This window comes from Bacillus rossius, chromosome 5 (genome assembly GCF_032445375.1).
Source record: "Bacillus rossius redtenbacheri isolate Brsri chromosome 5, Brsri_v3, whole genome shotgun sequence".
NCBI classification, from domain to species: domain Eukaryota; kingdom Metazoa; phylum Arthropoda; class Insecta; order Phasmatodea; family Bacillidae; genus Bacillus; species Bacillus rossius.
In genome coordinates, this window is record NC_086333.1 from 47,024,210 (window position 1) to 47,039,625 (window position 15,416).

General features: G+C 41.5%; 1 protein-coding gene across 1 annotated transcript in view; it reads right to left on the bottom strand.

The window, feature by feature from the left end:
- Positions 1-728: 728 nt before the first annotated feature.
- Positions 729-15,416, bottom strand: part of LOC134532254 (putative fatty acyl-CoA reductase CG5065) — a 61,895-nt gene continuing 47,207 nt past the window's right edge. Inside the window, exons 5-8 of the mRNA XM_063368675.1 lie at positions 9,093-9,285; positions 6,060-6,299; positions 3,103-3,372; positions 729-855 (exon numbers count right to left, since the gene is read on the bottom strand). Coding sequence (XP_063224745.1) covers positions 729-855; positions 3,103-3,372; positions 6,060-6,299; positions 9,093-9,285 — 830 coding nt within the window. The remainder of the gene's footprint in view (positions 856-3,102; positions 3,373-6,059; positions 6,300-9,092; positions 9,286-15,416) is intronic.

The following is a 15,416-nucleotide window of genomic DNA, read 5'->3' on the forward strand; positions in this document are numbered from 1 at the left end:
TTTTATCCTTGTTTATTGGCACTACCCGATTCGCATACTTCTCTCCTATGGACAGGGACAGGTATTTTTCACGGAAAGATCTAAATACCCATTAGACTGCAACAAGGTATACCCACAACAGCGGTTTCTTCCTTGTGATTGGCGACCGTCTGAGAGAAGAGTCGTTGCCTTATATTTCACCGAGCCACTCGGGACGCGCTTGCTTACGCACTGAACTACTGTGATTGGTGTTCTGACAGTAGATACGTAACTGAAAGAAAAAAAACCAATCACGAAACACAGACGATACTTCAGTGTTTTGAATTTCAACTAGTCTCTAAATCTTTCGCGAAAAATGCATGACGCTACCTATGGGTAGCTAGCTATGAGTGGCTTGGTCAAATAAGGCAACTACTTCTCTCACAGACGGCCGCCAATCACAAGGAAGAAACCACAGGCGCGGGTATACCTGGTTGCAGTCTAAAAAGTGTTAAGATCTTTTCGCGAAATCTGCATGACGCTACGCTATGGGCATTGTTGGTTCACGATCGTAGAGGGGCGTGACCAAACAACTGGCGGGTCCAATCACGAACACAGGCGTGTTCTAACTCGCGAACCAAACGAATGCGCGAAATTTCCGCCGGATTGGAAACGAACGACGCCAGCGCTAGGACGACGTCGAAGGCGCGGCGGACAGCGCGACGACGGCGGAGGCGAGATAAGGCACAGGGCGGGCGGAGGGCGTGGCCTCACGCCGGCCCGAGGCGGGCGAGCAGGCGCCTGATTGGCGCGTCCCGCCGCAGGCACGTGACGTGCACGACGCGCAGCGCCGCCGCGGCCGCCAGCGCCCTGACGGCGCGGTCCAGCCAGCGCAGCCTGCCACAGCACGGGAGCACAGCTGCGGTCACGGGGAACTTCCTCCGAACACACTACATGGATGTATATATGCTACGTGTTGCCATCTCCCTTTTTTTTTTTTTTACAGTAACGTTGTTAACTTTAAGGTTTTCAACTGCTTCCCTTATATCACCAATCAATACAGAATATTCTTTTTTTATTTTTGCACACTCTAACGAATTTGATTTGGCAAAAACAACATTAGTTTATAACCGAGACAGTTTCGAGTCTAATTGTTAAATATATTTGCATATTAATGCTGATAAAAACATCAGAGGGTTGCAAGGAAGTGTTATTTGGGTCACAGCATAGGTACGTTTCACATCATTTAAATACCAAGGAGTAAAGGAGAAATATTATTAATAAAAATTTCATTTTCGGACTATGGTTGTTCTTGCCAAGAGCTTTTCAACAATGGCTCAATACCTCGATAACATTATAGACGGCGAGGAATGACTTGGGGGGAGGGGGAAGTGCTCCGATAAAATCCACTCTCTCAGGGCAAACTCCTCCACCCCCCCCCCCAAAACCAACCACCATTACTAAGCAATACACCAACAAAAGTAAAGTAACAGTGAAACATCTTCTGCACCACACACATAATTACCTGTGTTACTGCATGGAAGTATTTCCTATAGGACTAAAGGCTCGGACAAAATGAACATAGTATTCACACATGGATAGTTATAGCGATAGGCACATACAAAACATAAAACTAGCACAGCGGCCTGGCTACATTGGACCTAATACAGGCTGTCCATAAAATATAGTCCCATTTTCAATGGTATATCATAACAGTTTAATTAAAAATATTTACAACAAATCACACCTCAAATTGAATGTAAACTAACCTATATTTTCTTGTAAATGTTAAATATTTGCACCTTTAGTTTTATGGCACACATCCAACCTAAAGTTCAATTCTTCGTACACTTTGGTTAACACGTATGGAGAAATGGAAGCAATAGCTTTTTCAGTTCTGTGTCTCAACTCTGGCAAATCATCAGGTAGCGGCGGAACGTAGACACGATCTTCTATAAAGACCCAAAAGGAAATGATTGAGTGGCGTTACCTCAGGTGAACGTGGAGGCCAGCGAAAAAAAAAGAGCTCTGTCGTCTCTACCATTTCGACCAATCCAACGGTCAGGGACGTCGACGTTCAGCCATTCTCGTATAAAGAGAATTCCAATGGGGAGGGACTCCATACACTTGCCAAACATAGTTTACAGTTTCACCCTCTACTAATTGGGGAAAGAGCCATTCTTTCAAGCGAAAATGAAATAACAACAAAGCAGTACTCGTGCATTCAGTTATCTGAAACTGTTAGAGTTACTCTTCAATTGTGACCTTGAACCAAAACTCTAGAACGCTTACAGTTGATACTATCATAATTAGAGCCACGGAATTTTCGCTCACTCATTTAGTTGCGAGCTAGAATGCAAACCTCCACACTGTCGCACTATGTTCATGATCGGACCGCAGTTATCTAAACACGCCCCTCTACGACCGTGAGCCAACGATGTCCAGCTAGGAGAGAAGTAAGCGAATCAGGTAGTGCCGAATAACAAGGATAAAAAATGTTCTCGCTGAGAAACCAACCAAATGGGAAAGTAAACATGGGTCGAGCACACCTATATAACTTTGAATTCTATCCTGAGGCCAGAGGAATCCGCAAAATTTCCGGGACTCTAATCATAATTTGTAACTGGAACATTATTTTATGGACGTGCTGTACAATGGCACGCATGGGTACACGGACATGTGCGAATTCGCTCGGAAATGCCCGACTCTTGTGTTTACGTTACGCTACTCCGTGCGACTGATAGGAGCCGAATATTTGGTTGCGGTGGTAACCATGTTAGTTGACATTTTAACCCTTTGAGGCACACAGAAATATATTAAAAAAAAAAAAAAATAGTATCTACTGTGTAACTTTTAGCAGACGCGGCGGAAGGAAAAATTAAAGCAGTCAATGTTGCTTGTTCTTGTCAGGATCGCCAGATAGCAGCACAAGGCTTACTCACGCGAGGTATTTCGGCAATACCACTGAAACATTGCGAATAGTAACATTTTTTCGAGGCGGTATCGTAGAAATACCGCTACAAAACAAAGGGTTACGGACGATAAAAAATTTCAATTGCAACAATACCGAGTATTCTATCACTATGTTGTTGTTTATCGTGGTATGGCGACGCGGCGCGGGACACAAGAGCAGGAGCGCCTCACCTGCGCAGCCTCGCGCGGGCCTCGGGAAGGGAGTCGTCGGGCTCGCCCAGGATGTGCCGGCGGATGCCGAGCACGTAGGAGCGCACGTACTGGTCCCAGTCGATGCGCGACACGTCGGTGGCGAAGAAGAAGGCGCCCTCCGCGGCGTCGGGCGAGGGCAAGGCGGCCGCCAGCGCCCGCAGGTTGTCTCCGTGGAACTTCCACTCGCGCAGCGTGAAGTAGCTGCCGTTCCGCGTCGACTTGTGGAAGCGGCGCGCCAGCCCCAGCATCCTGCGGGGCACCGGCGCGTCACTAGGTGTGTGCGGGGCGGTGGCGTGCCCAGGATTTTGCTCTGGGGGGGAGGGGGGTCAGGCAGAAGGCAAGGGCCTTTCCGGGGGCCTGGGAGGTATGGAATACCCCCCAGATAGGCGGGTGGTCCAGGGGTCCTCCCCCGGGAATTTTTTTTGAAAAATACGTGTTCAATATTGCTGATTTAGGCTTTCTAAAAATACTGGCCGTAACTTCATAAAAGTAAATATATTTTTTTTTAATTTTATGAATTATATATTAAAATATTTTTAGCCCTGGGGGGGGGAGGGTCCTGTCCCGCTCGTCCCCCCCCCCCTCCTAGGCACGCCCTTGGGTGCGGGGGTGGTTTCGCGATTGGAACGGAAGTCGCGAGGGACGGTGATGCGTAACAAATGTGCGCTTGCCGTCTGATGTGGCGGATGGCGCTAACCAAAAGTTCGCAAATCCGAAGGAAGACTTTATACTATTAACTGTCACAATGGAATTTTTTTTAACAAGACGGGGCAGCATTTTATTGAAATTACTTGTCGAAAATCAAGTCCAAAACCAGGGTTTAGTATTTTTGCAAGTATTTTTCGCTTTAACCAGAGCCTTTTTTTTTACTACACAGTTTAAATTTTGGGTACGCAAAAATAAATTATTCAATGGTTGAAAATTTTTTGAAAGTGTTTAACTTTTAACAAGAGTCTATTGATAGGGTGTTTAAAACAACCTTCTCTATCCCTTATTTGGAAAATCAGCGTTGTTTCAACATTCCCTCCATTATATTAAACTTCCAACATTAAACAAAGCAACCAACCGCGCTCAGTCCTCCTTTCAGTACCAGGACCGGACGCAGATGGACGCTTTATAGGAATCGCAATCTATGCGTCAGCAGCCGTGTTGCGTCAGACGTACTAGGTCTGACGCGAGCGTCAGACGATGCATGCGGATCGTACCTGCAGCCGCGTGATTGGCCGCAAGTCACGTGACTGTCTGACGAACAGAGGGTGAAGCCTACAGTTCACAAAGTCTTTTAGGTTGAAAAATCACGGGGGAATTTAATATTAAAAAGGTAAAAAAAAACATATTTTTTAAAATATTAAAAACAGAAAAAATATTTGAAAAATTGAAGTAAGTAAATTTGTTACGTCACTTAAGAGCTGTCACGAAGCGACAGGTTCTGTTTTTAAGGGCTCTGTCGTTATTGAGGCGAGCTGAGTGCAAGCCCTGTAGGAACTGATGGAGGCGTCAGCTTGATAACTGCACAGGCAAACGCTAAATTGGTCAGTACATGTAAAGTTGACAAAAAAAATTCCAAGTTACACGAAGGTAAATACTCGGGCGCGTAGGAAAAGTCTTTGTGAATCGTCTTATTTACGAGGACAGAGACGACGGGCTGTAGTGATCGTTGCTATCCCCGGCTGGTAAGGTCCCGTACACACGATCAGTCTTTGTGGTTGCTGCTACTGTTTGAAGTGTGGTATCATAGTAGAACTTGGAATAAACTTTGGATGTTGCAATTGCCTGATTCACTTTTAGTTACAAAACGGAAAACAAATTATGAAATCAACCAAATAATGTAAACAAAGATGTCTTCACTGACACTCAGCTGATGGCATGATTATTCGGACCGACGGTTTGGACTGACGAGACGTTGTTCCGATACACAACAGTTCGGCTTGATGGGAAGCCATCAGTTCGTCAGTACATCAGTTCCAACTGATGAATACAGGGCCGTGGCCAGGATTTTGAGAGTGATGCGGTCCAGTACATCCATTATATAATTTTCTTTGAGTAAGTTTTCGTTATAATTGTGTTTTAAAAGAAAACTTCCACACTTAAATCTCAGGGAACAGTAGACTTTTAGAAGTTCAACGTTTATACATAAAATTTCAAGTAATGATTTTGCCCTGAGAAAAAAAAATGAACATTTGACAGTGTGGTTATTATTTATTTGTTTATAATACTTTCTTTTCGTTAAAAAAAAGTCATAAATGCATATATTAATTTTATTTTAATACACGAAGCACACATTTCAAGTTTGTATGAAATACACGCTTACAAATAAGACGTGTGCAAAACAGCACACTCGGAAACACAAGTCCTGGAGCTTCTGTGTATGGGACATATTGGGCTGGGTGGGGGGAGGGAACACATTATTAAAGCCCACTTAGTATTACAACAATCACTCCCAATTAATTTCTCTGAAACCTTATGTGGCTAACTTGCTAACCTACATTTCTTATTGTCTACATAGATACAAACATATTAATATATTTTTTGAAGTGAAACTTCTTTGCTGAGGAGGCTACAATTTTTCGAGCGTTACGAAATTAATTCCGATCTCACGAGGGGGGGGGGGGGATGGCCAGGTACGTGGTGGGGGGAACCGGCAGAGCAGGAGAGTGCGTCAGCGGCTCCGCCACTCCAACGCATGCGCTAGCGGTCGAATGGGAAGACGGCAAAAGGAGGGGGAGGGAGTGAGGGTTACACGTACGTAGCGTAGCATGTCATATGCTAGTTGTAACGGCCAGAAGGGGAAACGGCAGGGGAGAGGTGTGATGCCACGGATTTTCTTGTAACGCTGCTTGTGTTTGTCTGATGGCTAATCGTGCCCGGATGCCTGGTGTTCCCGGTTGTTGGACGAGAAGCGCCGATGGCGCAGCAGGTAGGCAAGCGGCACTCACACGGGGCGCGACCCCGCCGCGCGCCGCACCAGGTCCACCACGAAGGCGGGCAGGAAGTGCAGCAGCAGCTCGAGCAGCGCGAACAGCGCGCGGCTGGTGGTGTAGCGGAAGCCCGGGTACCAGCAGCAGCGCGCCGACGGCAGGGCGCGCGCGTGCTCGGCGATCAGGCCGCTGAGCGCGCCCCAGGTCACCGGCCGCAGCGACCCGGACGTGCAGTTGTACACGCGCACCTCGCTCGGCCTGCGCAGTCGGGGTCCGGCGGCTCCGCGGCCCACGGGGGAGATACTCTAATTACCGAGACTGAGACATAGTTTTTATAAGTAGTTATGGGCCCATCCGCTAGATGGTAGTTTTCATAATATATTGCTGAAATAACTACATTCATTTATTAGGAGAAGTAATGTATAAGCTATCAGGCAAACAAACCAGTGAAAATTCACTCTATTTAGGTAGCCACTAATTTTGTGGTGTGTAATTCACGTACAATGAGTTTTTGCACCTCCTACTCCTTTATTTATTACATGACGGTTTATTACATAACTGCATTAAGTATTTTGGCATCGATTAAATTTTTTTTTGCGCCGCCAAGGAGAAAACTTAATGTAACCAAAAAATTAACAAAAAAACATTTTGTATGAGAACCTCTACTCCAATTTTTTATTTGCTGGTAGTTATGGGCCCACCCAACAGATAGCGACACATGTCGCGTGAAACATGGTTTCAGTTTACACTGTAAGAGTCGCACTTCTATATTTCCCTCCTTGTTCTGTGCCGTGGCCTCTGTGGGACTGGCAGCGGTCACCCTGGCGGCGCATGGCTCTTTAGACTTCCCTATACCGCTTCGTATCCGAAAACACCCGTTCTACTTTTCGTTTGATACATCTTCTTTGACTTACTCCACTGAGGTTTAGCGCTGTTCTTCGTGGGGAAAGAAAAAAAATTTATAAATGCAAAATAACAACAAAAAAAATGAAAAAAACCCCACATAAAACAAGCTTAAATCAGTTGGTATTATGTACCAGGCCAGGCAGCCACCTTAACGCAGGAAAGTTGTCGTTGCTTAGTTATGAAAGTTATGTTCTAAGTATTCTTACACAATTTATGTAAGTACTGAGCCGGAACTGTTAAAATGTGAAGAGCCGAAATTACTGGCAAGAATGGGTATGTAAAAATGAGTTGATATTTGTGCGATTCTAACATATAATACTTTTCAATAATGTGCACCATTTTAGACCTTAATATTAGTTTACTATTTATTTTGTTCAGTCTAATAATAGCAAGCGTAACCTGTATTAAAGTATGAGGTAAAGTGAGGCTCCAGTCAATACATGATAACGTTCATCAATATTGTTGGGAAAGAAAATGTATGTATGAAGTCATGGAAGTAGGCCAAAGAAAACAAATTTAATTGGTGGAACGAGGGAAAATATATTATGAAATATTGGTAACAGTGTGAAAATAAATTTCGCCGTGAAAACAAATAGGAATGGTATCGTGTGTGTGTGAGAGTTTTGGAGCAAAAAAGCTGCTTTGGTATGAGTAGGAGTGAAGTAATAAGTGAAATCTAATGTTTTTATGAGGTGAATAAATAAGTACACAATAAGTACTTAGTAAAAAATTTATTGGACATGTGCGATAAGTAATAAATATATAGGAAGTCTGATGCAGGATACTAAGGTGTGGATTGTTGATGAGTTCAATTGTCGGCCGCCATCTTGGATTTTATGATGAGAGATTATGCAGAGCAATTCTGGTAAGAAGGCTGCCATTGGGCTGTTTCTGAATACATACCCAACCATATCTCTTATTTTAGTTGCGGTTACCTAGACGTGCGAAAAACTACACTTCCGAAAAAAAGTAAATAAAGACAAATTTTTGTCAGAGTTTCATTTACTTAACAGACCTAACATTAAGGTAGGTAAGGCAGCCAAACGGCCTGCAGACCGCTCAAGATTTAGTGAAAGTGTCTGATTACGAATGGCATTTAAAATCCATTGCACTTGGCTATACAAGTTTAGTTTAATGGTTACGTCTTTAATGAGTATTTCTTGGATATTAAAAAGAAAAAGAGAGGCTGAAACGGGTATTTTTCACGGACGGTTCTTTTTTTGTATGAAAAATTCTAAATCTAGTAGCTGTTGTGAGAGGCGCGTTACCGACGCGAAGTCTGCACGCCAGTTCGGCTCCCGGCGCGTAGGGGCGAGGAGACGTGCTATGCACGAGACGCTGTCGCCTTTACCGCCCCCGCACCATTAGAGCTCGTGCGCTCAGCCTGGCGGGTCAATTAATCTACCTGGACTGGAGTGATATTATAAATACGGTTAGTGAAGACTAAATTCAAACATTTAAAAAAAAACTTAAATAAGTAGTAAGTATTTAATTGTTGTGTGATTAATTATTTAAATTAGTAAAAAAATAGATTAATTCTAATAAATAATGAATATCTATTAATATGCTAAAAGTTCATCCTAATTTATTAATTTTAATTATTCATCATATAACAGGGACGTCGGAACAGGGGGGGCAGCAGGGGCGAGTCACCCCCGTGCTGTTATGCATGGGGGGGGGACAGTAGCATTTCGCCCCCCTCCTTTTCCCAGAATAAATGTTTGGTCCTAGTAGTATTTTTCTCAACCAGTTGTTACAAACGTTGCATTGGTGATCACATTGATTAGAAAATCATATCAATTGACATTAAATTCCAAGACCGAAGCTAAGGGGTAGATCACATGGGTTAGGTTTTTTTGTCACCCACTACCAACGATATTTTAACCCATACATACATATTACATATTACGTCATCAAATTCTTGGAATGTTATATTTAATATTTTGGTTCGGAAAACGTTCCGACGTCCGTCATATAATAAGGTAATCAATAAAGTGTAAGATTTCAAAGCACTTGTATAATTTTTAATTTATGTGCAACGATTTTTTCATGCTGTGAATATATCGTTGCATGTTGCGCGCGCATAAGGCACCCAGAGAAGAGTGCATGGTGCGGAAGGGGGCGGAGGGAGGGGACGAGTCTGACCTGGAGGTGGCGGTGCGCCAGGCGACGGCCAGCAAGGCGTTCACGACCACGTCGACGGGCACCAGGTCGACGACGAGGCGGACGTCTCCCAGCAGCACGCGCACCGTGCCGCGCGCCATCTCGGCCACGACGCCAGTGATGCCGCCCGGGTTGTCGAGCCAGCCCGGGGCCGGCTCGCGCCACGCCGCCGTCACTGCAATGTGTCACAAGTAGCAGGCTCGTCCGCCAGAGTGTTCCTCGAGGTACAGCAATTTTTTCCCTCCATTCGTGGTCGTTGTCGCAGGAAAACATTTTTTTTTTTTTAATGCAGCCATCGAAGCCTACCTCGAACGAGAAGCTGTGGCCGAAATCGCAGCCTTTTCCAACGAGCGGTTCTCAATACTGTACAGCATCTTCGATAATTGTGACTTGACACTTCGACCCCTCCACCAAAATCGGTGAAAATGTTTGCGCTCAGACATTTAGTCTCCCCTTCGATGTAGCCGTTTTTGGGTATAATATGGGCTAGTGGTGTCCCAAGGGGGAAGGGGAGTTTTAATTTTTTTTTTATCTCTGGCAACTTTAGGAATGTTTTCGATGATCGAGGCCTCACCTAGGGGTCAGGGGCTCTGAACATTTCATACCCGAGGCAAGGAACCTCGGCCAATGTGCAAACACTCGGGACACGAGCAAAAAATCAACCGATGTAGAATAATAATAATAATAATTGAGCGAGTCTTTCTTCAGTACTCGTCAGTTGTGTGTCACATGTAACCTCTCTGATGAGCAAATTCATATGTTCTCATGCTGCAAGAACACTTAAAATACATAATCAGGACACGGAAATCAACCCAGAATTCTTTAAAATAACGCCAAGCGTGATGCATACACGCAAATTGTATGTTCAACTAAATTTCTGGACGCGAATAACACGTAGTTTCAGCAACCGCAGAAAGGTTTCGCTGCCCGGAACAGCTACGTTGACTTTCGAATCATTTGATCAGAAGACAGAAAATTTAAACAATATAATTAACGGCTCCGATAATAAGCGACAAAGACTTGAAATATATACGTACTAATCCCTGGATTTGGATCTGATATTTTGACAAGGAATCTTAATGAAATATTGCTCATCTTGTTAAAATTCGTTAAAATGTAATACTATATAGTTTTGTCTTTGTAAAATTGGTTCGCGCCATCCGCCACACATGGCAGCACCGCGGTTGTAATCATTTCCGTTCTTTGACTTCCGCCACTTTCATGTAATTGCTCCCACCAAATGCCGTATACCAAGCGCTAAGATGTTTCACATTTAAAAAGGGTCAGCGTAAAAAAAAAACTGCGTGGAAGGAATTAGAAAAAAATATATTTAACACATCGGCTTATTTTTGCTGTTTTCTGTGTGTTTGCATACTCATATACATTTTTTTGTCATAGAGGTTTTTATGACCTACAGTGAACTAGCAATGGCGTATTAAAGAAAAAAATCCAAACTTCATCTTCCTCATTGCAAGAACCATTCATAGAACGTACAGGAATTTTGTACGGTGGGGTTTGTGAGTGCTTGTGAGTTGATGGCAAAGAGGGGGGGGGGGATAAGAATTTGAAAATATAAAACAAGTAAAATTCTAGCAAATATACTGACAAAACTTACATTACTATGGACAAAAACACACCGAAATACAATCACCTTGGCTGGAAAGCAAGTGATTTGGACCTTTATTATTTTTAGTAATCCATCTTCAATGAGAAAAATATCACTGCCTTGATGACTTTTAAGTGAAATAAATTGTTTTTGTTTAGATTGTTTTAATTTTATATTGATATATTATGAGACAATACCAATTCATAACAATGTCTTCCCCCTGGACTCGGGCCCGGAATCTTCCGCACCGAAAGATGGCGTGCATACGTTGTGGATACATAAACTTGTTTCCCAACACAAAGGAGGTGTCACTAGATAGGGACTACGATTCTATTATTCGTCTGTACCAACATCAGAATAAAATTCACATCCAGAGATAAATTACAAGTAATCTTTAATAACGTTTCTTGTGAGCAAACTGTAATTTTACTATATTAATATGATTTTGACTCGTAAAACATGTTAATTTTGAGGAAACCATTCAATAATTTTTAAATAAAGCTGCGAATAATCAAAAATTGTTACATCGTTAGATTAAGGTCCTTGAATTTTTAAATCGTGCTCGTCAAAAAATGGCCTATTTTACATATGCCCGTCCGATGTATAAAAATAATAAATAAAATGCATAACTACAACATAATGTTCAGCTCCTAAATGTGAAGGAATCGGGAGACCTCGGTAAACGTTTATGTTTAAATACCAAAATATATGTTTATTTGTGTGACTATTTGTGTTTGAATGTACCAGTTCATTCTTGAACGCACTAGTTAATGGCAGGGACAACTCTTTTTTGCATTGTATTCGGTATTTATAGCTACCACTTTCAATAAAACCAATTTGTGTGTGTTGCATTAGATGCGCATTTATGTTAAAACGAGGGCGTTTTTTTTAAACTCCGATGTGTTATATAAATAAAATACAAAATTAAAAACATTATAATTTTACTACCAAAAGTACAACATGGTCTTACTTATTTTTCTACATAATCGCCAAAACGATAGAGTTATTTATCATATCGTAACACAAGCTTCTCGATGCCTTCCTCTAAGACGCTAGCCGCCAGTGAATAAGAGATACAGGGCCAGCGCCTGGATCTCCCTCTTCTTCACGACGCCGCTGTGAGGCGGGTGGACTATTCGCACGGCGCACTGGCTCCCGCGTCAAGCATTATCGCAAGATTTGTGAATAGTGGGAAAGAATGCGCCGCAATATTAGTCTATCCGCCTCACAGCGGAATCGTGAGGGACCAAATATGGTTATTTATGAATCACGAAACAACTAGGTTAACCTAGAATTCTTTTCGATCATTAAGAACACCAAATTCCGTCACTTATCAAATCTCATGAATATCCGTAATTTTTATTTCATGGATATCAAGACACGAAAATACAAATTTGACGATATTTAATTAAATGTTTCAAATGGTCCTAGTTCCTGAACCCGAATAATTCGTTAAATACCCTAGATCTTGACATCGCCAGGAAAAGAAAAAAAACATAATTTCTTTGGTTTTATGTTGTGTTGTTGGTAGTGTCAGAATCGTAAGTAACCGATTTCAGAGGAAAAAAAGATTATAACGAATTATGTTTAATCTGGGAGTGAAATCTCTGTGTGCTTCCAAACTCCTTGCCTGGAACTGTGTACTTTTGTTGCCAAACGTCTGGAAGGTTCGCCTCTCTAATTTCTGACCTTTCCCCCTTTCCACGATCCAGTTATGGTCAAGCCATGCCTATACACAATAACATGCCTTAATTATACCAGCCATTTTGCAAACATTCGGTTGCCAACTATCATCTTATTTTATGCCTCTTGATTGCAAGTGGCTATAACCGTTCTAACAACTGCTACAATTTTTACTGTGGATAAACTTTACGTAAAACGTTTTGGACATCTACCTTCTAACATTATTGAGGACCTTATTTGGCGACAGGAAGTGAAATATTTTGACGTGAATACGTCTTATAAATCGGGATGCTAATTTGAAAAGTGGAGTGTAACGAAAATATCCAGATTTTGAAACATTATAAAATATAAACTTGTCAAGAGCATATTGTACAAACGCTTCAAACCAATTTCGAAAAATAAAATTTATTTTGCACAGAAAATAGTTAACAATTTAAACCACGTATGAAAAAATACTAAGAATAGGGAGAAATAATCATAATGTCGAGGCATATGATGAATTTATTCAATCAGAATTGCAAGAAACGAAGATTAGAAGAAAGAATAACGCGTAAAAATTACAAAAAAAGCGCCAGTCACCGGCGCCGAACGGACTAGATTTTGTAGGGACTGGAAGAAAGTTAGACGGAACCGCCTGGTACGAGTGCAGGCATTACCGATAGTATTAAGCCGCGGCCTGATATATCTGACACTGTAATTGAAAAAAAATATATATATATATTTTGATATTACAAACAGTTGATTCAAACTACTATCTTTGTTTAGACTTTTAATTTATACGACGTATTCAAGTGAAAAACTTGTGGTCGTGAACGGCTTAAAGCAAGGGACAGGGGGAGGAGTACGCAACCTACCTGTTTTCCTTTTCTTCTCCTCGGATCTAGGGAGGACAGAATGTTTACACATATCGATTTATCGGTCTTTCGAAATATCGTTTGAATGATATCGATGCGATAAATGGTTTGATAATATCATATATTATGTTATCGAAATATCAAAACTTTTACCATTGATTTGCTTATTATAAAATTAATATTCAAGTATATGTAACATTTAGTTCATATATTTAAGATTTTATAATGAAATTACGTAAAACATGGTTAGATCGTACTAGCATGCGCCAAAATGGTTTTTCCGTGCAAAAACTAAAAAATAATAATAATAACAATAAAAATGAAAAAAAAATGAACCAATGGGCTATTTGAGTTATTTTCACAAAAAATAGTTCCTTACATATGCCCTAGAAACAATTAATATTATTATATTTGCCTAGTCTGGAGTATTCATAATGATTCAACGAGTGATAATCTAATTTTTTAAATTATGGAAAAATAAAAGAAAACACGAAAAATATTGTTTTATTCCACTTCGATATTATCGGGACAAAATACCGATATTAAAAAAAATGCTTTAAAATATATGATGCCAAATTATTGATAAATTAATTTTAACTATCGATATTTTCGAATTATCGATATATCGTTGCCAATAATATACAGATCCCTCCAGAGACGGTCTTCCTCAACCCACGCACAAACAACCTTTCAGGATGACTGGTATCCTATTGGCATGTGTTTGTGAAGGGGCGTAGCGGGTTTGTTGGTCCATGGGGGAGCAGTAAAGGAATAAGCAGCTATCGGAAAAATATAACCATGTGTTTTTCGTGAAAATGTCCTGTTTTCCCAATACCATCAATAATTTGCATAATTTAGGAGAGGTTATTACACTAAGATTATTGGTAATCTTAAACCCCCTCCTCCTTCCTATAAATCCTAATAAATCATTATATATGTGTATATATATATGTGTGTATATATATATATATATATATATATATATATACACACACACATATAATTCCCACCACCAAAATGAAATGATTTAAAAGAAAGCAACAGACAAAGAGGTTCTATATTTAATCCCCTCCTCCAAAATTAATTTATGCGAACAATCCTTACTTGGATAATACGAGTATTAAGGGCTCCGCCTATCAGGGCACATGACGGTGTGCGATTTGAACACTGCTCAAGATACCTGAGCAGTGTCTGCTCACGACAAGCATTCAAGAATACGCTGAGGGCGGATGAGTAGTTCTGTCTCTGTATTTCGTTTTTAAAATGTATTTCAAAGTAATGAAAATTGCTTAAACGCATGATTTAAAAGTAATTTTTGGCACTAAATATCGGGTACAGATTCTTAAAAGCACCCAAGGAACTTGTATTACACTTTTATTATCGTTTCTCCGTTATATAATGGCATGGCTATCGCTGAAATCACACAGTTATCCCATGAATGACGAAAACACTACGCGCCAGTCCACAGTTATGCAATTAGAGACAACACCCCGTTATAAATGTCAGAGAGCGCTGCAATTATCATCCCGCCTCACCAATACAAACACACCCATTACTAGGCGGGCGCGGGGGCGCTAAGGGCGACACTGGCTTGTGCATCACACGCCTCCTCACCTCTACGCGCCAGGCACACAACTGGTGTGCAGACTTCGCGTCGGTAACGCGCCTCTAGGGGGACTTGCTGCGGTTACCCTATAATTTAATTATAGAATATTTAAGATAAAGACACTTTGCACTTACCTACTCCATTGACAACACTGTAATTAAGTACACTTTATGGAAGAACCTATGAAAAGAAACTTGTATAGACAGGTGCAACCATATTAAAACAAATCTTGAGCGGTTAGTAAATGGCGCGTCAATGGGGACAACCTCTTCAGGGGTGTATCTGTTTTAGTGAGACGGGATGATAAGTGCGACGGTTCGGCGGTGCTTCTAGCGCGGTATTGCCTCTAAGCACAAGGAGAACAGTCTTCTCGTCGTCATAGGGCAACTGCGAAATTTGAGCAGTAAAGGTGTGATGCAAGGCCTTTGAGTGCTTTCAAGAATCTGTATCGTGGTTGTTTTACGCCTAAAAATTACTCTGAAAATACACGTTTTAACCATTTTAAATCAAAAGGTACGTGGTGGGGGAACCGGCAGAGGAGGAGAGTGCGTCAGCGG